This window comes from Neophocaena asiaeorientalis, unplaced genomic scaffold, assembly GCF_003031525.2.
Source record: "Neophocaena asiaeorientalis asiaeorientalis breed wild unplaced genomic scaffold, Neophocaena_asiaeorientalis_V1.1 scaffold388, whole genome shotgun sequence".
NCBI lineage: Eukaryota > Metazoa > Chordata > Mammalia > Artiodactyla > Phocoenidae > Neophocaena > Neophocaena asiaeorientalis.
This window is the reverse complement of record NW_020172738.1, coordinates 2,924,263-2,946,550: the sequence shown is the minus strand read 5'-3', so window position 1 is coordinate 2,946,550 and position 22,288 is coordinate 2,924,263. Positions and strand designations below refer to the sequence as shown.

Here is a 22,288-nt window from a genome sequence, read left to right as displayed (position 1 = left end):
GTCATTGGTAGAGACCTCGATGGACCTAGAAACTGTCATACAGAGTGCAGTAAGTCAGAAAGAGAAAAAGCAAGTATCGTATATTAACGCATATATGTGGAATCTAGGAAAATGGTACAGATGAACCTGTTTGCAAGGCAGAAATAGAGACAAAGATGTAGAGAACAAACGTATGGACACCACAGGGGGAAGCGGGGGGAGGATGAATTCGGAGATTGAGATTGACATATATACACTAATATGTAAAAAATAGATAACTAATAAGAACCTGCTGTCTAGCACAGGGAGCTCTACTTCACTGTACAGCAGAAACTAACACAACACTGTAAAACAACTACACCCCAACAAAAATAAGAATAAAAAATAAAAGAAGAACAGTGGGAAAATACCTGCAGAAAGGGGTTCTATTAAGAAGGAGAAGCCTAAGTATCTTTCTTCAGCTGCCTTTTCGCAATATATTAGGTCACATGAAATGAGAACTAGATTGGAAAAGCAGAGTCGAAGAAAAGTTTACCGAATCAAAAATAGAATATGATAAAGTCATAAACAAGCATCCTTTTACTTTCCCAGCTTTATTTGTTCAATTTCTCTCAGGCCTCGGTCTCTCTGTCAGTCCCACTTTAATATGCTGTAGGAGTCAGAGCCTAGATCTGAATAGTTCAGAATCAGACCCTGGACTGTATCGTGTGGTATTTTGGTCCAAGTTAGACAAAAATTTCACTCTAGCCTCCTCCGACTATTATGGTATAGAGTTGGGGAATGTATAAGGAGATAAAATCTGCTGCAAGAAAAAATAAAAATTCCGTTTATTTCTAGGGTATTTGTGTTTCTATTGCAAAGCATCTTTGTTGCTTTTAAGAACAATTATATGGACATTCTGCTTCTGATATGGAAAAGTAAGCTTTGAACAGACTGTCCCACAAATAACTCTAAACTCCAGACCAAAAAACCCTACACCTACCTCATGACTCTGAAGGTGAACAAAAAAAAGCAGGCAAGTTTTGAAGAGGAGTCCAAATATGGAAGCAGCAAACAGCATGGGCTGAGTTCCATGTCTGGGGAGCCCACCCTGCAGGCATTCTCAGCTGGAACTATGGCCCAGGGAGACCAAGACACTAGCATCAAACCTGCTCTTTCTGTCCAAAGGAACCCCGGGAAGGATCCCAGGACAGTCACCCCATGAGGAGTGAGGAGGTCCTGGGGAAGAAGAGAACCAGAGAAGGGGACCCCCAAAGTCTTTATCTGAACTCTTCTCGTGTCTCTGGGTGACCCCTAAACCATACACGAATGGGGCACTGAAAGGATGAGATCAAAACCCTCGCCTCACCGCTGCTATTACTAAGTTTGCAATGAACCTAACCAGTAAGGGTCACCTGGTTACAGCAGTGAACACTGGTTAATCCACCTGGGCTACAGTTTCCTCCCACATAAAATGATACTGCTGCAACTGTTTCCAGCTATTTACTTACTCATGCATTCAACATGGCTCACAGGTACTCTAGTGCTAGGTGCTCCATGGATACAGAAGAAGTTGAGCATCACTGCCTTGAGGGAGTCTACAGTCCCATGAGAAAATGCAGACATGCACCCAAAGAGCTCTCACACAAGGCAGAACCTGATCAGAGAAGGAGCCTGGTGCAGCAGAGAGAACACGGACTCCAGAACCAGACAAAGCCGAGCTTGTGCCTTGGGTCCACCAAGACCTAGAGCCTCGGGATCTGCCCTGTTACAGCAGTCGCGGGGATTAAATAGCGGCATTCGTATTCATCGCTAGGCACTTTCTGTGTACTGTATACTCATTTAGTTCTTATAACAGTTCACTGGGTAGATATTAATACCACCCACCCTCTAGAAATGCAGAAAATAAGGTATAGGGAATTTCAGTTTACTTGCCCAAGGTCACCACGTGCTAAGAGATCAAAGAGATTCAAACTCAAGTCTGCTCGAGCCCCAGCTGGGAGCTGCTATGTTTTGTTGAATAATAACCTCAAGTGCCAAACACAGTGCTTAACACAGAGCAGGCACTCAACAAGTGGCCAATGTCATCACAACTGTTATTATTACTGCTGCTGCTGTGTGGTTACGATGATTAGCCACAAGAGAGAAGGAGTTGAAGTTCAAGGTGTTCACCTGAAATAATGCTGAATAATCTTTATGGGCATGTCTAGACACACACCTTAAGAAATCAGAATTTGTGGTGACCTGTTTAGGTATAGCCTACCTCTTCTTACAAAGAAAAGCACCAAGTTATCATCATTTACTTCTTCATTCACTCGTCACACTGTAACTTCCAACCGCCATCTGCCACCACTAAACCGAGCATCAGAACAGTTCCCAGAGGGGAAGGAGAGATAAAAGTGAGGAACAGGACCCATCACTCACTAAAATGAGTACAGCTGGTCCCCACTGCTAATGGGAGAAGCAGACAAACAAAATTCCTTGCAGTGTTTTGAAACGATCTCAGAGAAACTGCGCTACGTGGAAAAAAGAAAAGAGAAAGAACAAAAAGGAAACATGAACTTAGCCATAAATCAAAAATTAATCAGCGTGCACCAAACACAGAAATAAAATTTTACTCACACTTAGTAAGTCTTAATAACCTGCTTTGTTTCCAAAAGATGAAACTATATACCACTTGGAACTCCAAGGATCTCAGCTGTTATGATTCCTAAATGAAGTGGTGATTTAGGGATAATGCCAAATTTTAAAAGAATAAGAACAGTATTTTATTTGGGGCTTTTATGAGGACATGTTGCACATTTCTTAAATAAATACACGCAGTTTTATATGATCCTAAGACAGTACTTTTACCAAATCCTACATACCAGGATACTGGAGAAAACAACCAAATCCCAGAACTATATAACTCCTAAATCCTTATTGGGTAACATGCCAGTTTCTGAACAATACACATTATCTCAGAGATAATTTTTATGACATGTGTGGCTATTGCCTATAAATCCCTTTAAGATGAAAGGTATTACCCTGACATTTGAGTTGGACAAAAGAACTTATATGGCTAGATTTCTCAAGGCTATAAAATGTAGATAAACAAATATAGTTTGGTTAAACCCTTGGAGCATGTTGCAATGGGATTTAACCTACAGGGCCTTCAGGCCAACATTAAGTTTTAGACTCAGGCCTTCCTTAGAGATTATGAAACTTTTCTCTACAAACATTGCTTGAAACAACAAGATGGATTTATTGATTCAGTAAGGGATTAGGAGCAGGGACACTTAAAGGTAATATAGTGAACCCTTTTACAACAAGGAAGCATGGCTGGAAGAGATAAAAAAGACATGGGGCTTCCCTGGTGGCGCAGTGGTTGGGAGTCCACCTGCCGATGCAGGGGACACGGGTTTGTGCCCCGGTCCGGGAAGATCCCACATGCCGTGGAGTGGCTGGGCCCGTGAGCCTGCGCGTCTGGAGCCTGTGCTCCGTAACGGGAGAGGCCACAACAGTGAGAGGCCCACGTACCGCAAAAAAAAAAAAAAAAAAAAAAAAAAAGACATGACCCCCCCAAGGTGATAGGACTATAGTCATCACCACCATCACCGTCATCGTTATCATCACCATCACCATCACCATCATCATCACACCTAACATTTGTTCAACACTTACTATTTGCCAAGCACAGGGCTAAGGGTTTTTAGGGTTTTTTCTGTTCTTCATATCAACTGATAAAGGGTAAGCTACTATCGTTCTCCTTTTCTAAATGAGGAAAATGAGCCTCAGAGAAGCAAAAAGCTGTAAAAGAAGTGGGTCCAGACTTCAAACCCAAGCAGTGTGACCCAAAAAACCCACATTCATAACCACTCCACTCTCCCACTTGTCATCAAGCCCAGACTCAGGTCTCCTGAGCTCCAGGCCACAGAAGGACACCAGCTGTCCACACTTGGCAACGGAGTTTCCAAGTTACAAGATCTGCATGTCTGTACAGATGGCCAACATGCACATGAAAAGATGTTCAACATCTCTAATTATTAGAGAAATGCAAATCAGAACTACAATGAGGTACCATCTCACACCAGTCAGAACGGCCATCGTTAAAAAGTCTACAAATAACAATTCTGGAAAGGGTGCAGAGAAAAGGGGACCCTCCTACACTGTTGGTGGGAATGTAAACTAGTGCAGCCACTATGGAAAACAGTATGGAGGTTCCTCAACAAATTAAAAATAGAGCTACCATATGATTCAGCAATCCCACTCCGGGGCATATATCCGGACAAAGCTATAATTCAAAAAGATACATGCACCCCTATGTTCAATGCAGCACTATTTAGTAGCCAAGACACGGAAACAACCTAAATGTCCGTTGACAGATGAATGGGTTAACAAGATGTGGTACATATATACAATGGAATACTGCTCAGCCATAAAAAAAGAATGAAATAATGCCATGTGCGGCAACATGGATGGACCTAGAGATTATCATACTAAGTGAAATAAGTCAGAAAAAGAAAGACAAATAACATATGATATCACTCACATGTGGAATCTAAAATATGATACAAATGAATTTATCTACAAAACAGAAACAGACTCACAGACACAGAGAACAGACTTGTGGTTGCCAAGGGGGAGGGGGGTGGAGAAGGGATGGATTGAGAGTTTGTGATTAGCAGATGCAAACTAGTATATATAGAATGGATAAACAACAAGGTCCTACTGTGTAGCATAGGGAACTATATTTGATATCCTGTTATAAACCATAATGGAAAAGAATATGAAAAAGAATGTATGCGTGTATATATATATATATGTATATATACATATATGTGTGTATATATATATGAATAACTGAATCACTTTACTGTACAGCAGAAATTAACACACTGTAAATCAACTAAACTTCATTAAAATTAAAAAAAAATTTTTTTAAATACCTGCATGTCTGACAGTGGATTCAACATTGCATTCTAAGAGTGAGAGGATTGAACACGAGTCCTCTACCCGGTTGCAATACTTGCCGTCATAATTGTAATGCAACAGCAGTTCATCCAAATTATATTTATCTGTAATCCTAGCCAAGGGTGTCACACCAGAAAAAGTTTTTACATTCAAGGTTTTTAAGATACGTGTGATCAAATGATATTTCCTCAAAATAGTCATGAAGCCCCCTATGCTCCCTTTGTCTCTGGTTACCATATGCCTTCTCTAATAGGTGGATGCCAGGAAGGTCATTAGATTCTATGAGACGTGCCAGCACGATGCAAATGGTCACACAGGCAGGGCCGACAAATGTGCTTTACTGCTGAATGTTTTTATCACCACTGTTTTCTTTTTATTCTTTGTTCTACTTTGTTTTTCTAAGGAAAAAAATTTTAAATGAGATGCTGAAGCAAAGATGATGGCTAGACAGTAATACACAGATTTTACTTATTTGTGTGTTCAAAAATACTCATATATTTAAATACCAATAAGCGGTGATGGTAAGTATTTATAATTAGTCCTCCTCAGAGTAAAAATGCATTTAGTTCAAAATTTAAGGACCTCAAAGTTCTAAACCAAACATAAAGACAATATCAACGTAAAGAATATATACAGAGGCAATAAACCCAGCTCCCAATTATTTACCTTTGTTGTTTAAAATAACTTAAAAATAAGAAAACACTCATGACAAGTTTACTTTTGTTTCTTAACAACCCCACTCTAACCAGAATCTGAAACTGCACTTTTCAAATATGGACCTAGCTAAAAAATTAAGTCGAAATTCAAAAAAAGACAGGGCTCATTGATGAAGGATAAAAATGTAAGTATAGAAGAGCAAATACCTTCCAGAAGGAGAACTCATGTGATAATTACTGTACAAGCTGTCTCTCAGGCCTCCCCGACCTTGAACTTTTGGAGAGAGGTTAAAAAGAGATGGGTCCTCAGTAAAAAATGTAACCTCTAAGGACTCAGCCCAGAATCAGATGGAAAAGGCTCCTTGAAGGAAATAGGATGAAGATTAAAAGGACAGAAAAGAGCAAGGATGTGAATGAGCAGTGTTGAAAGCCCTGTCCAGAGGGAAAACCAGTTTTAATAGCTTTCTGGACTGGGAGAGATTATTGTAAAGGGATTTCACTGCACTTACAAAAAAAAGAAAGGAAAAAAATAATTTTTCTAGCTTTTTCCAGGCTTAAGATTTTTAAGCAGTGACATTTAAAAGTTTTAAAACCCAACAAACTGAATTTATTTTACTCATGACTATGGTTACAAAGACCATCTCTTAAAATAAACAAAATAAAATTTACTTTAAAGAATATATTAAGAGATGGTATAGGCCAAGGGTTAAGAATGTTAGTGCTAAGTTACCTGGGTTTCAATTTCTAGCTATTTGATCTCAGGCAAGTTATTTACCCTCTCATGCCTCAGTTTCTCAATCTGTTCAATGGAAATATTAATATAATTTGCTTCATAGTATTGTAACCTTCTAATGAGTTACTAAGCATAGTGTGAGGGACTTCTAAGTGTTGACTTTTAAAATAAATTAATATACAAATATTTATTAACCTCCTACTAACATAAAATATGGAACTAAAAGCTCCATGATAGTATAATGAGAGTTAGTAAGAGAGAGATGAATAAAATACATTTCCCACCCTCAAAGAATATCACAGGGAAACAGGGAAGATAGAATCCACACAAACATGCAAAGGAGCAAGTGAAAATGGGGCAGAGAGCAAATAATATTAGGAAATAATTACTTATTTTCTTTGGTGTGGTACTGTAGATATCAAGGAGAATGTTCTTATTCTGATTTATTCTGTTCTTAAACTGATTTATTTTGGGATGAAATGTGATGATGCCTATAATTTACTTTCAAATTACTTTGCAAAAAAACAAACTATAGGGGCTTCCCTGGTGGCGCAGTGGTTGAGAGTCCACCTGCCGATGCAGGGGACACGGGTTTGTGCCCCGGTCCGGGAAGATCCCACGTGCGGCGGAGCGGCTGGGCCCGTGAGCCGGGGCCGCTGAGCCTGCGCGTCCAGAGCCTGTGCTCTGCAACGGAAGAGGCCACAACAGTGAGAGGCCCGCATACCGCAAAAAAAAAAAACTATATATGTAAATACAAAGCAAACATGCCAAAATGTTAATCACTGCGGGGGGTGGGGGGGAAGAAAAAGAAAGAAAAGGAGGCAGGCAAGGGTCAAGTGCTGGCTCTGAACTTTAGAACACTGTGTGGACTTGAAACGCTTTCAAACTTGTTTTCACAGCGTGGCTGAAAAGAGAAAACTCCTGGAGATGCAGGCTTTTTCTAAGTGCAAGGTGCTCTGTAAATATTAGTTTCTACAAAAAGCACCCTAAGAACAGGTCAGTGGGAGGGGCTGCTTTTAAAATGCTGGCTGCTGGGAGGCTTCAAAACATCGCAATGAATCCTTCCATTTTATAACTGAAGCCACTTTCCCTGGTCAGTCTCCAGTGAAGGTAAACCTCCGGATGAAAGTCTTCCTGTGAAGACTTGCTGGGAAATTCATCTCCATCATTTCAATTCTAGATAATCACATTTTCTCTAGGCTTTATCAAGACAACATGGAGGAACTGATAGGCTACTGGATAAAGGAGAAGGTCTCTAGACAACCCTACTGATGGCCAGGTTTAAATGACTATCTATAGACCAAGGTCTCTGTGTATAGACTTAGCCCAGACATCTCCACTCACTTCCAGACTCACAGCAACTGCCCAGCTGCCATCTCCACTTGAATGTCACACTCAACATGTCCAAAATAGAACACTTTTCCTCCATGTTTCTTTCTCTCCATGAATGGCACAACCAACCGTAAAGTAAGAGAAGCCGCAGACTTGCCCTGTCACTCTCCCTCCCCCTCCATATCCCATCCATCTCCAGGCCCCTCCATTTTCCCTGCCAAGTTCTCCCAAATCCATCAGCTTCTCTCCTTTTCAAATTCTACCTTCCCTTCCTAGCAGTCAACATCGATTTCCCAGATTTCTACAACAGTCCCACAAACTCTTCTGCTTACTCCCAGTCTTGTCTCTCTCCAACCCACATTCCACACTGCTCCACAGGAAAAATGTCAAATTCCTGTTTACATTTTTCAGTGGTTTAATAGTAATAATCATTATTAGGAAAACAGCCATAAGGTGCCTAATACTTACTGAGCACTTACCCAGGCACTGTGCTATAAGCAACTTTACCTAAGCATCTTCTCATTCCATCCTCAGGGGCCCCAGGAAGTGGGCGTTATCACTGTCCCAATTTTACAGATTAAAAAACTGAGACACAGAGAAGTATGAAATCGCTTGCCCAGGCACAGAGCTGGTGAGCAAGAGGCCAAACGGGCTTCAAACCTAAGCCTCTGGCCTCCCGTCTGGGTTGAATATGACGTGCCCCAACACCACGCACAAAGCCCTGCAAAGCCCTGAGGACTCAGCTGTCGCCACCCACTTTCTTCCCCTTTCCCTCTGCTCCTTGGTGATGCCCTCAACTGCGCCAGCCTCCTCCTTCTCGTCATTCAGGGTCTCCACACGTGGGCATCTCTCCCGGGTCCCCAAAGCTAAGCAGATCCTTGTGCGTCTTCAAGGCACTGATTCCTGCTTGTAACTATGGACTTACCTGTGTCTGCACCATGGGAGGGGCCCTTTCAGCTTTGCCAACCCTAGGGCCCAGAACCCAGCTCAGTGCCTGGCATGTAGGATGTGCTTGGCAAATCTTTATAAACTAGAAAATGGAGCATGAGTGAGCACAGAATTCCTGGGCTCTGGTTCAAGGGTCATCCTTTACTACCAGTGTGACTTTGTGCAAGTCACTACCTCTCAGAGTCTCTGGGCTGGCATCTGAACTTCCTGGCAGCAATCAGAACTATGATAATAAAGCACTTTGGAGCTTTCAAAGACCTCTCCCCAAAGTCCCATTCGATCCCAAAATGTCCCTGTGAGGGAAGCAGGGTCCTCATCACACATATTCACTAGAAAAGGGAAAGGAGGATCGGATGGGGTTGGGGAATTAATGATTTGTCAGCAGTCAATCAACCGCTGACCCTGAAGCCCGCCCTTGACTCTAAGCACAGCCTACGACCAGTTAGATGGCAAACGACTAACCCAGGGTGTGGCAAAGGTGTAAGAAACTGCCCAGCGCTCTGTGCATTGGGTGACAATTGGTGCCGCTGACTCAGTCATCCGCCTGCCAACGTTTCCAGTTTTCCCATTTGCTTAAGACACTCAAGTGAAGAGTGGAGATGGTCCAGCACATATAACTCCATCATCATGGTAACCACATCCGTCACAAGCACACACAGCTTGGGGATAACCGAAAGAGCCACAGCCACTCGTTCCTGCCTCTGCCCAGGGGAGCAGAAGCTGGGACACAGAATTCACTTCCTTACCCATTGCACTGTTCAGTGTTCAAAATATGGAAGGATATGAGGCACTGTCGACAGTGGCTGCCGCCCCTGGCAACCCTGAGCCCTCGGGTTACCCAGGAGGTCGGTGGCCTTTTATCAACACCGATCTGTACCACTGCCCCACTCCAGCCTCTCAGCCAGGGGCAGTTCAGGTTATTCTGAGTAAAGAGATGTTTCCTTATACACGCAGACGCTACATTTAATCTCTTCATAGGATGTCAGCCTACTCTATGCAGTTGTCAAGGTCACTTCTGTGGATCAGGAGCTCACATGCTCCTGATTATTTTAGGGGGAAAAAAACACCTCTAATATCATGTTATTCTTACAGTATTAAAGGTTTAAAGCAATCCCTTCCATAACATCCCTCCAAGCAGAAATGGGAAGAAAACTTCCTCCAAGTACAAAATCATTCCTTGAACACCAGTTCCATAGCTGGGATTATCTGCCTGCTTCTTCAAGGTGAAACTGAAAACAGTACAACTATTTTTTAATTAAACGTAGCTCTAAAGATGTGGCTTTCCAGGGGACTAGAAGTCTCCAAGATGTTATAAAGTTGATGTAAAGACAAAAACAGGTAAACTTTATGTTGAAAATTTTTTAACGTAAACCAAATGCATGGTTTAAAAAATAGGAATCTTAACAAGTGAAATTTGCCATTAGAAAGAAATTCCATTTTATTATCGTTATTCATTTTCAATGTATAAATGAAAATTGCAGAAATTTTAAGATTATGTCTAATATTCAGACATAATTTCCAAGCTATTCTAGCACAGAGCTTAAAAGGAAAGTACCATCTTATATATTGTTTTATAAATGGAACAAAATAGGAAGTTCTCTTGAGTAGAGATTTTTCAGAAAATTGAAGTACAAGGTCATCAAATTAATGTATGATTTAAAATGGAAAACGTACGTTATTCCTGGGGTAATAATGTTTACCTTCTGGACACTGGCAGGTGAATCCACTGAGATTAGAAATGCAGGTTGCTCCATTTCTGCATGGGTCTAGGATACAATAGTCAATCTTGGATTGGCAAAGCTCTCCAGTATAACCTAAACAAAACAAGACAGACATTTATAAAATATTTTGTCCCAAAACTCTGATGAACCATCCCACGAATTGATGGAGTCAACTGGTACCCATCCAACCAAGGCAGCATCATTAAACTAGTCTCCCAGGCAATCCTTGATCTAATTTGGTTTTACAACAAGAAACAATCAGAGCCATTTAGAATCATAGTTCAAAAGTCATTTGCTTTGCAAAAATCTTTATTGCAGGACTTCCCTGGTGGTGCAGTGATTAAGAATCCACCTGCCAATGCAGGGAACACGGGTTCGAGCCCTGGTCCGGGACGATTCCACATGCTGCAGAGCAACTAAGCCTGTGCGCCACAACTACTGAGCCTGCGCTCTAGAGCCCGCAAGCCACAACTACTGAGCCCACGCGCTGTAACTACTGAAGCCTGCGCGCCTAGAGTCCATGCTCCGCAACAAGAGAAGCCACTGCAATGAGAAGCCCATGCACCACAACGAAGAGTAGCCCCCGCTTGCCACAACTAGAGAAAGCCCGCGCAGCAACGAAGACCCAACGCAGCCAAAAAAAAAAAAAACCTTTATGCAAAGAGATACTATTTTCAACGTTAGCTCCGAATTTTATTTTGAAATATTAGTCGGAACCTTCAGAAACTGAGCCTGAAGACCACTGTCCTTTCCTTCTGACCTAAGGAAAAACAGGCTCTGTAATGTCTTGCTTGACCACTGAGATGACGGCCACTTTCCCAAGGTCATCCCAGTACCTATTTTAAAAAGCCACTAGGAAAATTGCCAGGTAGGTATTAAAATTTTTTAACTTTTTATATTTTACAGCTAGAAGACCCTCGGTGTTCAATTCACACCCTATCCCTTCATTTTAAAGACAAAAAGGTTGAGACACATATAATATTAAGCACATGACTATATGCATCTTAATTCTAATTAGAAGCACAAACCCAACCCAGTAAATTTTCTCCGTGAAGCAAGCCAGTCTCCAGTGGTGATTTTTTTTGGGTAATAACATAACCACATATGTGTGATGAGAGAATAAGGACTTGTATCTATTGGAATACCCATGCAGCTGAGAAGTCTCAAATAAATTCCAAATACTTTGTTAACTTTGAAAACAAAGCCCCCCCAAAAGGCAAGTTTAAAAAATAACATGCAATTATGTTTTTTAGTTTAAAGTGGAAAATGATTATGAAAGAAAATTTGGAAAATACAAGATTTAAAATAGAAAGAGAAAAATGTTACCCTTAGTTATGTTATTTGAATGACAGAATTATTAATACTTTAGAGATAATTCCTATCAGAAATGTTTATGCACAGATATTTCCTACAAAATTATAATCATACTCTAACATTTTGTGCTTTCCAGGATGTACATAAAGTACATTAAAAACTTGTCTTTCTGAATTATTCGTTTTGAAAGGCTGCCATTAGCATTTGTATTTGCAAAAATAAATCAATGTTAGGAGAAAGATGATTGGCCTGAGCTTCAGTGACCTGCCAAACTAGTCTAAATTACAGACTGTGATCATGGAGGCCATTGTTTGCAATCCTACTCTTCCTTACAGGCTTTAAAACTGTCTAGGGGGGCTTCCCTGGTGGCGCAGTGGTTGAGAGTCCGCCTGCCAATGCAGGGGACACGGGTTCGTGCCCCAGTCTGGGAAGATCCCACATGCCGCGGAGCGGCTGGGCCCGTGAGCCATGGCCGCTGAGCCTGCGCATCCGGAGCCTGTGCTCCGCAACGGGAGAGGCCACAACAGTGAGAGGCCCACATACTGCAAAACAAAACAAAACAAAAAAAACTGTCTAGGGGACCGTAGCTAATTCATGGGTATGAGAAGAGTAAGATAATCATGTAAACTAAAAATCCAAACACGAGGACAAAAATCTACTCCAAAATTCAGAACAGAATATCTTAATATAACAATTTTATGTTAATATATTTTCAAATAAAATGTCTAAATTCAGAATTATTCACATTTTGTCCATTTAATTTCATCTAGTCTCCTCATACTTCCATATCATCCCTGTGGGTATCTTAAAGAAAATTTCTTGTCACCTATAAAGACTTCATTATGCATCCCTAACTAAAAGATATTTATTTTGAAAAGATCACTTTTACTGGCCTCCTTAATGAATGTCTGGTCCCATTTACAAATTTAGTTAAACACTCTATATTTATTAATATCAACAATTTCTTTTTAAGAACCACATTGTCTGATAATACACAAATCTTCCCATGCCTTTAATTTGCTCTTATCTAATAGATCTAAATTGTTTTTTTGGCCGCTCTGCACGGATTGCAGGATCTTTGTTCCCTGACCAGGGATTGGATCCAGGCCCCCTGCAGTGGAAGTGCAAAGTCCTAACCACTAGACAGCCAGGGAATTCCCTAACAGATCTAATATTAAATTAAAACTATAAGCAAGGTGAATCTTCAGTGCTGTTAAATGCTCCAATATTGGACTCAAGTTTAGGAAGATATCAATCCAAGAGGATAATCCACGTTTGTGATGTGGGGATGTTAGGGATTGTCATAATGGTTAGAGGGTCACACCGGCATTCCATGGTGGAGATGCTGAAGCCCTGCACTGCCTAAAATGGCCCGGAATCACACAGTTTTCTCACTCAAATGCCAGTAGTCCCCTCCAGTGAAGAACACTGCTCAAGGATCAGTCACTGTACCATTGCTTTCTGTTCCCAAGCTTTGAAAGCATTATATATTTGGGGTTTTTTTCGTGTGGCTTTTTTTTTTTTTAACACCTTTAATGGAGTATAATTGCTTTACATTGTTGTGTTAGTTTCTGCTGTATAACAACGTGAATCAGCTATACGTATACATATATCCCCATATCCCCTCCCTCTTGCGTTTCCCTCCCACCCCAGGGCAAAGAGCCATGAGCACCCTGCATCTGACTCAAAGGGCTCTTAAACACCAGTGAGTCATTTCTTAGACCCTCAGAGAGCAGAGACTTACCTGCAGTTGTCAGACAAATCATTGACATTGAGCTATACGTGATACTCTGAGCTGGATACCTAAGCCTTGTAGATCTCCCTTCCTGTGTCTTTTGTTTTTTAATTTGATGTCATAACCACAGAGTCAAAACTAAATGAGGGATTGGTAGGACTTTAAATGAACAAAGACCATTAAAGCTTTGCCTGGGTTCTTCCTTCCACCCTGCAGAAAGCTAGTCCCTTTCTGGGGAATGAAGTAACTATGCCAATCGTGAATAATGTCTCTTTATCCTACCAAAGCAGTGACAGGCACCCAGATGACCTGGTAGAAGATGGTCAAGCCAGACTGTGATGGCGTCAACACAGTGGGTGGGGGAGGTAGTAAGTGGTGACCATTGGTGTGTGTCAGGGAAAATCTGTTCCAGCACACATACGAATGTATGTATTTCAGGCATTTCAGGCCTTGAAGATCTACATTGTAAGTTCCCAAGGGGAAGGTTGACAAAACACAGAGAAAGGCCTGTGTAAAGACACAGAAGGATGCAGAAAAGATGCGACTGTCATTTACACTTCCCTAAAAATACACAGCAGTGACAAGCTTCCTTCATTTTGGTTCCCAAATGACAGAAGTCTATACCTAACTATGGAGGCCAATACCAGTAAACATCCCCATTCCTGTCCTTCCAGCTAGCAATATGGCGCTTCCTCATAACCAAACCATAAGCACTCATGGACCGCCTTCCAAATTATCATCACAACCATATGACACCATTCATATTGTCTAGTTCCAGTCATCGCTGCCGCCCACCAGGACTCAAACAATGGTCCCCTAACTCATCTCTTGATGAGCACACTTGATGTCTTAAAATCAATTCTACATGGGAGCAGCCAGAGAGATGTTTTTAAGACATAATTTGTATCCTATTACTTTTATATTTAAAACCCTCCAGTGGTTTCCCCCAGAGCTTGGAATAAAACCCAAACATTTTACCCCATGGCTAAAAAGCACACCTGACCTGGCCCCCGCCTCCTCATCTTCACTCTCCCCATTGACCACAATGCTGCAGCCTCCTGGGGCCCTGTTCTGTTCCCAAACATGCCCAGCTCCTTTTCAGTCTTTAGCACTGTTTTCATGCTGTGGTCTCAGGACCACACAAGGACATGAGAGGGACGCTGGATACAACACAAGCAGTTATGATCCTGCCCTAGAAAGAGATGTATGGTGCAAATTTTAAACTGTCGTGTAATACAGAAATTACTAAGAAGAAAGTTAGCAACTAACTTTAGGAGGGGAGGGGGATAAGAAGGAGATGCAGCAGAATTTCATCTGGAAAATCAGGAGATAAAGACAAGAGCAGTTAGAGGATTTGGTTGAAGACGGCGAAGTAGAAGGACGTGCACTCACTCCCTCTTGTGAGAGCACAGGAATCACAATTAACTTCTAAACAATCATCGACAGGAAGACACTGGAACTCACCAAAAAATGATGCCCCACATCCAAAGAGAGAAGACAAACTGAGATGGTAGGAGGGGGGCAATCACAATAAAATCAAATCCCATAACTGCTGGGTGGTGACTCACAAACTGGAGAACACTTACACCACAGAGTCCACCCACTGGAGTGAAGGTTCTGAGCCCCACGTCAGGCTTCCCAACCTGGGAGTCTGGCAACGGGAGGAGGAATTCCTAGAGGATCAGACTTTGAAGCCTAGCAGGATTTGATTGTAGGACTTCGACAGGACTGGGGGAAACAGAGACTCCACTCTTGGAGAGCACACACAAAGTAGTGTACGCATCACGACCCAGGGGAAGGAGCAGTGACCCCATAGGAGACTGAACCAGACCTACCTGCTAGTGTTGGAGGACCTCCTGCACAGGTGGGGGGTTTCTGTGGCTCACTGTGGGGACAAGGACACTGGCATCAGAAGTTCTGGGAAGTGCTACTTGGTATGGTCCCTCCCAGAGTCAACCATTAGCCCCACCAAAGAGCCTGTAGCCTCCAGTGCTGGGTCGCCTCAGGCCAACCAACAGGGAGGCAACTCAGCCCCACCCATCAGCAGACAAGTGGATTACAGTTTTCCTGAGCTCTGCCCACCAGAGCAACACCCAGCTCTACCCACCACCAGTCCCTCCCATCAGGAAGCTTGCACAAGCTTCTTAGATAGCCTCATCCGCCGGAGGGCAGACAGCAGAGGCAAGAGGAACAACAATCCTGCAGTCTGTGGAACGAAAACCACATTCACAGAAAGATAGACAAAATGAAAAGGCAGGGGACTATGTACCAGATGAAGGAACAAGATAAAACCCCAGAAAAACAACTTAATGAAGTGGAGATAGGCAACCTTCCAGAGAAAGAATTCAGAATAATGATAGTGAAGACTATCAGGACCTCGGAAAAACAATGGAGGCAAAGATCGAGAAGATGCAAGAAATGTTTAACAAAGACCTAGAAGAATTAAAGAACAAACAAACAGAGATGAACAATACAATAACTGAAATGAAAACTACACTAGAAGGAATCAATAGCAGAATAACTGAGGCAGAAGAACGGATAAGTGACCTGGAAGACAGAATGGTGGAATTCACTGAGATGGAACAGAATAAAGAAAAAACAATGAAAAGAAATGAAGACATTCTAAAAGATCTCTGGGACAATATTAAACACACCAACATTCGCCTTATAGGGGTCCCAGAAGGAGAAGAGAGAGAAAGGACCCAAGAATATATTTGAAACGATTATAGTCGAAAACTTCCCTAACATAGGAAAGGAAATAGCCACCCAAGTCAAGGAACAACAGAGAGTCCCAGGCAAGATAAATCCAAGGAGAAACATGCCAAGACACACAGTAATCAAACTGACAAAAATTAAAGACAAAGAAAAATTATTGACAGCAGCAAGGGAAAAATGACAAATAACATACAAGGGAAAGCCCATAAGGTTAACAGCTGATTTCTCAGCAGAAACTCTAAAAGCCAGAAGGGAGTGGCATGATATTTAAAGTGATGAAAGGGAAGAACCTACATCCAAGATTACTTTACCCAGCAAGGATCTCATTCAGATTCGATAGAGAAATCAAAAGATTTACAGACAAGCCAAAGCTAAGAGAATTCAGCACCACCAAACCAGCTCTACAACAAATGCTAAAGGAACTTCTCTAAGTGGGAAAAACAAGAGAAGAAAAGGACCTACAAAAACAAACCCATAACAATTAAAAAAATGGTAACAGCAACATATGTATCGATAATTACCTTAAATGTGAATGGATTATGCTCCAACCAAAAGACACAGGCTCACTGAATGGATACAAAAACAAGACCCATATATATGCTGTCGACAAGAGACCCACTTCAGACCTAGGTACACATACAGACTGAAAGTGAGAGGATGGAAAAAGATATTCCATGCAAATGGAAATCAAAATAGAGCTGGAATAGTAATACTTACATCAAATAAAATAGACTTTAAAATAAAGAATGTTACAAGAGACAAGGAAGGACACTACATAATGATCTAGGGATCAATCCAAGGAGAAGATATAACAATTATAAATATGTATGCACCCAACATAGAAGCACCTCAATACATAAGGCAACTGCTAGCAGCTCTAAAAGAGGAAATCCACAGTAACACAATAATAGTGGGGGACTTTAACACCTCACTTACGCCAATGGACAGACCATCCAGACAGAAAATTAATAAAGAAACACAAGCTTTAAATGACACAATAAACCAGATAGATTTAATTGATATTTATATGACATGACATCCAAAAACAGCAGATTACACTTTCTTCTCAAGTGCACATGGAACATTCTCCAGGATAGATCACATCTTGGGTCACAAGTAAAGCCAGGGCAAATTTAAGAAAACTGAAATCATATCAAGCATGTTTTCCCACCAGAACACTATGAGATTAGAAATAAATTACAGAGAAAAAAACGTTAGAAACACAAGCACATGGAGTTTAAACAATACGTTACTAAATAACCAAGAGATCACTGGAGAAATCAAAGAGGAAATCAAAAAATACCTAGAGACAAATGACAATGAAAACACGATGATCCAAAAACTATGGGATGCAGCAAAAGCAGTTCTAAGAGGGAAGTTTATAGCAATACAAGCCTACCTCAAGAAACAAGAAAAGACTCAAACACACAATCTAACCTTACACCTAAAGGAACTAGAGAAAGAAGAACAAAACCCAAAGTTAGCAGAAGGAAAGAAATCATAAAGATCAGAGCAAAAATAAATGAAATAGAAACAAAGAAAACATTAGCAAAGATCAATAAAACTAAAAGCTGGTTCTTTGAGAAGACAAACAAAATTGATAAACATTTACCCAGTCATCAAGAAAAAGAGGGAGAGGACTCAATAAAATTAGAAATGAAAAAGGAGAAGTTACAACGGACACCACAGAAATACAAAGCATCATGAGAGACTACTACAAGCAGCTCTATGCCAATAAAATGGACAACCTGGAAGAAATGGACAAATTCTTAGAAAGGTATAACCTTCCAAGACTGAACCAGGAAGAAATAGAAAATATAAACAGACCAATCACAAGTAATGAAATTGAAACTGTGATTAAAAATCTTCCAACAAACAAAAGTCCAGGACCAGATGGCTTCACGGGTGAACTCTATCAAACATTTAGAGAAGAGCTAACACCCATCCTTCTCAAACTCTTCCAAAAAATTGCAGAGGAAGGAACACTCCCAAACACATTCTACAAGGCCACCATCACCCTGATACCAAAACCAGACAAAGATATCATGAAAAAAGAAAATTGCAGACCAATATCACTGACGAATAAAGATGCAAAAATCCTCAGCAAACTACTAGCAAACAGAATCCAACAACACATTAAAAGGATCCTACACCATGATCAAATGGGATTTATCCCAGGGACACAAAGATTCTTCAATATACGCAAATCAATCAATGTGATATACCATATTAACAAACTGAAGAAGAAAAACTGTATGATCATCTCAATAGATGCAGAAAAAGCTTTTGACAAAATTCAACACCTACTTATGATTAAAAACTCTCTATGGGGGCTTCCCTGGTGGCGCAGTGGTTGAGAGTCCGCCTGCCGATGCAGGGGACATGGGTTCGTGCCCTGGTCCGGGAAGATCCCACATGCCGCGGAGCGGCCGGGCCCGTGAGCCATGACCGCTGAGCCTGCGCATCCGGAACCCGTGTTCCGCAACGGGAGAGGCCACAAGAGTGAGAGGCCCACGTTCCGAGAAAAAAAAAAAAAAAAAAAAAAAGTCACCCATAGAACCAATTAGGAAGATAAACAAATGTCTTAGGGGAGCTAAAGAAGTGTAAAATCCAGCTAAGCAGAGAAGGAGTTAGCTACAATCTTAATGGGGGTTACAAACAAAATCGGAACAGTTAGGTCAAGATGTCTCTTGAACCCAAAGACTGTGCATTGTGAAATCAGCCCCATTTGGAGAGTCCAGACCAGAGCTGACCGTAGGGAGACAGTAAGGAAAAGGATGGCCCCTGTGTGTTCATCACTGGTATGAGAATTGCCCTGGATGCCCAGGTCTTGTAAGACAGCCGAAAATCTCTCTCGCAGAAACAACCTTGGTCCTCTGAGCACCAGATCTAATTCATTTGGGTCAAGAACTGCAATTAGCTAGAGATAATAAAGCTCTTCCCTTAGTGGGATGAGTCTTGTAACCCAGAAAGAGATGGAGCCAGATAAGGAGATGATGCTACAATGACAGAGATCTGAGCCCTGGGATTGTCACTCGGCATCTGGGTTAGGCTGATCTGAGCGTGTTTGTGTGCAAAGAAGTTGTCACGATGGAGAAAGTGTGGTGCGTGAGAGCCATTATCAGACTTAGGGTTCCAATTAAAACGTTTAGTTGAGAAGTTTATTTTTTTTGATGAATTTTAAGTTGAAAGACAGGGCTAAGGCAACACACATTGAGATGTTGGACAGGGCTTGAGAATCACTATAATTTCTTAGTTTAATTCTTATAAGGGAACAAACGCAAAGGATCGTTTCAGGTCGCCCTCCCTGTGTGCAACAGCCACTCTAGGGTATCCAAAGGGACTTACACTACTGCATTATACACTTAAAAGTGGTTACAATGGTAAGTTTTATGTCACGCTGATTTTACCACAATTTAAAAATAGTTAAAATTGTAAATTTTATGCATTGTATATTCTACCACAATTTAAAAATATATTAAAACTTCTGGAAGAACTCTAATAATAGAAACAAAACAAAACAAAACCTCAGCCCTAACGGCCCACCATCACTTTGCATCGGCTGTTCCCTCTGACCCTGCGCCCTTCCGTGGCCACCTCGTCCCATTAGTCAGGTCTCCACTCAGAAGTCACCTGCTCAGACCTTGTGCCTCTTTCCCTCCCTTATTCTTCATCTTATATCACTTACCTCTACTCAACAACACACACATCTACTGGTTACCTCTCCACCTAGAAGGTGATGCCATGGGATCAAGGCTTCAGTCCCTGGAGCCTCCTGTGGTCCCCCCAGGGTTCCTGCATGCTCCGTTACAACATATTTATCATTACCTGAAATGATATTCTTTCTTGGTTCCCTTTGGAGACCATAAACTCCCTGAGAATCAGGACTTTGTCTTGTTAATCGCTGAATCCTCAGCACTTAAACATTTCCTGGCACAAGTGAACTAACTTGCTTAAAGCTTTTCCCCTAACATCAATTATATCTTTCAAGTTAGATTTAGCTTCTCCCTAAGCAATAATACCCAGAACAGCATGGGCGAAATGTGCCAGTTACTCTTCTTCCTAATGCCCGTTAAAGTAAATGCATAGCTATTAAAATAAAAAAAAATTATCTCAAAAATGTGCTATCGAAAATCACCTTGCACTCTGCAGTGGCCTGAATTCCAATCTGGGAAAACATAATGGAGCAGTTGCCCTGCTGAAGGGCCCCTCCTTCCCCTGCTTCCTCAGCCAGACTGCCATGGGTGGAACTAGGCTGACCCTCTTCTGAATTTCAGCCTTGCTTCTCCAACTAGCATTCAGCACCTTTGACAGTTCCCTGCAATAGGCATCAACAGATCTGAAACAGAACTCCTTTCTCCTGCCAAAGCCCCTATCCAAGTTTAATCCCTTAGGTCAGTGGTTCTGCACCAGGTGACTCTCTCCCCAGGGAACATCTGACAATGTCTGGAGACATTGTTTATTGTCACACCTCTTGGGATGCTTTTAGCATCTAGTGCATAGAAGTCAGGGATGCTGCTAAACATCCTACGATACACAAGACAGTTCCCTACAGCAAAGAGTTATCCCGCCCCAAATATCCCTAATGTCAGAGTTGAGAAACCCCAGTCTAGGTCAATGAGACCTTGGTCCTTCAGACTAAAACCCTTGCTTTTATCCCAACGCCTCTTATCTGCCCTTAAACAGATGCTGATCCTTTATAAAACAGGGAAACAACACCTTCAGAACATTTTGAAAAATCAGAATCCTTAGAAACGTTTATAACTCCTAGCAAGTTAAAGACCATTTTAAAATAAATTATTTGACTCTAAAAACTTTAAGGTACTGAAGAATTTATAATTTTGATATTCGATTCATAAGTAAAATAATTGCTTCAAAAACAGATGCTATGGGACTTGCTGATCTCTTAGGGAATCACAGAGGTTTTATTGTCTCTTTGGAGAACATTCTCGTATAACAAAAAAGATGTAAGTAAAATTGTGCCTCGGGATACATATGTCTTTCAAAGACATATGGGACAATTGAGAAAGCTCTAGACTGAGGCTTAGTGCTTTTAAAGCAGTCTGACCATGAGAAATGGTGCCAGATGAAATAAAGTACATGTGCTAGTGAGTGAAGCCTGCCAGATGGAGATGACTTGACACCTTTAAGGAAATGCATTGAACCAAATCATTCATTCAATGGGTACCTTACCGGATTATCTTTGGTCTAATGTAGCCTGGGAGTATTTAATTTTACACTATTTTGTATTTAAGTATAAAATATGATTAAAATTTATCGGTGTATATAAAGAGAAAAAACAGCTATGTTTTCCTGTGAATATCAGAATGGTTCGGAGAAAACCACATCCTAGTGGTGTCTCTTGATTGATAGCAATGTAACAAAAAGCTATATCCCTCAGCACCCCCAAATCACTATGGACTGGCTGTACTCTTCAAATGAAGGTAAACCTTGCAGAGTTCAATGGCAAATTACATGAAGTGTAAACACAGTTGGCTAAATGAGTCAAGGCAAGCGATCAGTTGTTTTTCTAAACATTCTCTGAAACAACTGTTTTTGTGTATGATCTTTATGATTTCTCTCCTGAAACAAAAAGTCACTTTAACTCTGTGAGGTAGAATCTAATTGTTTCTTTGCAGAGCTGTCCTGAAAGCTTCCAAGATGGGAATTGTGGTGAGAGCTATTTTTCACATTCCTGGGCTTTTAATAGCCTGTGCAGTGAGGAGAAGCGCTGGATTTGTACTGAAAGCCTGATGCCACCGACAGAGCCCACCAGCCTCGGCTCTCAGCCTGGGGGGATCAGAGCAGACGGCGGAGGCCTCAGCTGCTGCTGTAGAGATGAGGGGCCTAATATTAGCACAATGAAGCAAGCAATAACCGGCCAGAATCTGTGCTCCATCAAGACATTCAGTCTCAGAGGAATCCAATTCCAGAGTAAGGAAGGCAGAAATTATTAACAGACAAAAAAAAAAAAAAACTAGTAAGATCTGCTGGCAGGGGCAAAACAAACATATCTGAGCAAATGCAAACATCATTTTAAAACCAAAGGCAAAAAAAGGAAGACATAGGAGGCCCATCTGCAGAAGGCAATCAATAAAATATAATTAAAATGGGAATATGCGATAGAAAAGCATGAAAGAAAGTTGACATTCAGCAGCATTAGAAAAATTAACCTCGAGGTTAGGAGAAAAAAAAAAAAGTAACCACATCTAATAAGCACAGA

General features: G+C 41.3%; 1 protein-coding gene across 1 annotated transcript in view; it reads right to left on the bottom strand.

The window, feature by feature from the left end:
* Positions 1-22,288, bottom strand: part of DNER (delta/notch like EGF repeat containing) — a 247,215-nt gene that overhangs the window by 84,262 nt on the left and 140,665 nt on the right. The window contains exon 8 of the mRNA XM_024740527.1: positions 10,281-10,394. Within this exon, the coding sequence (XP_024596295.1) occupies positions 10,281-10,394 (114 nt within the window). The remainder of the gene's footprint in view (positions 1-10,280; positions 10,395-22,288) is intronic.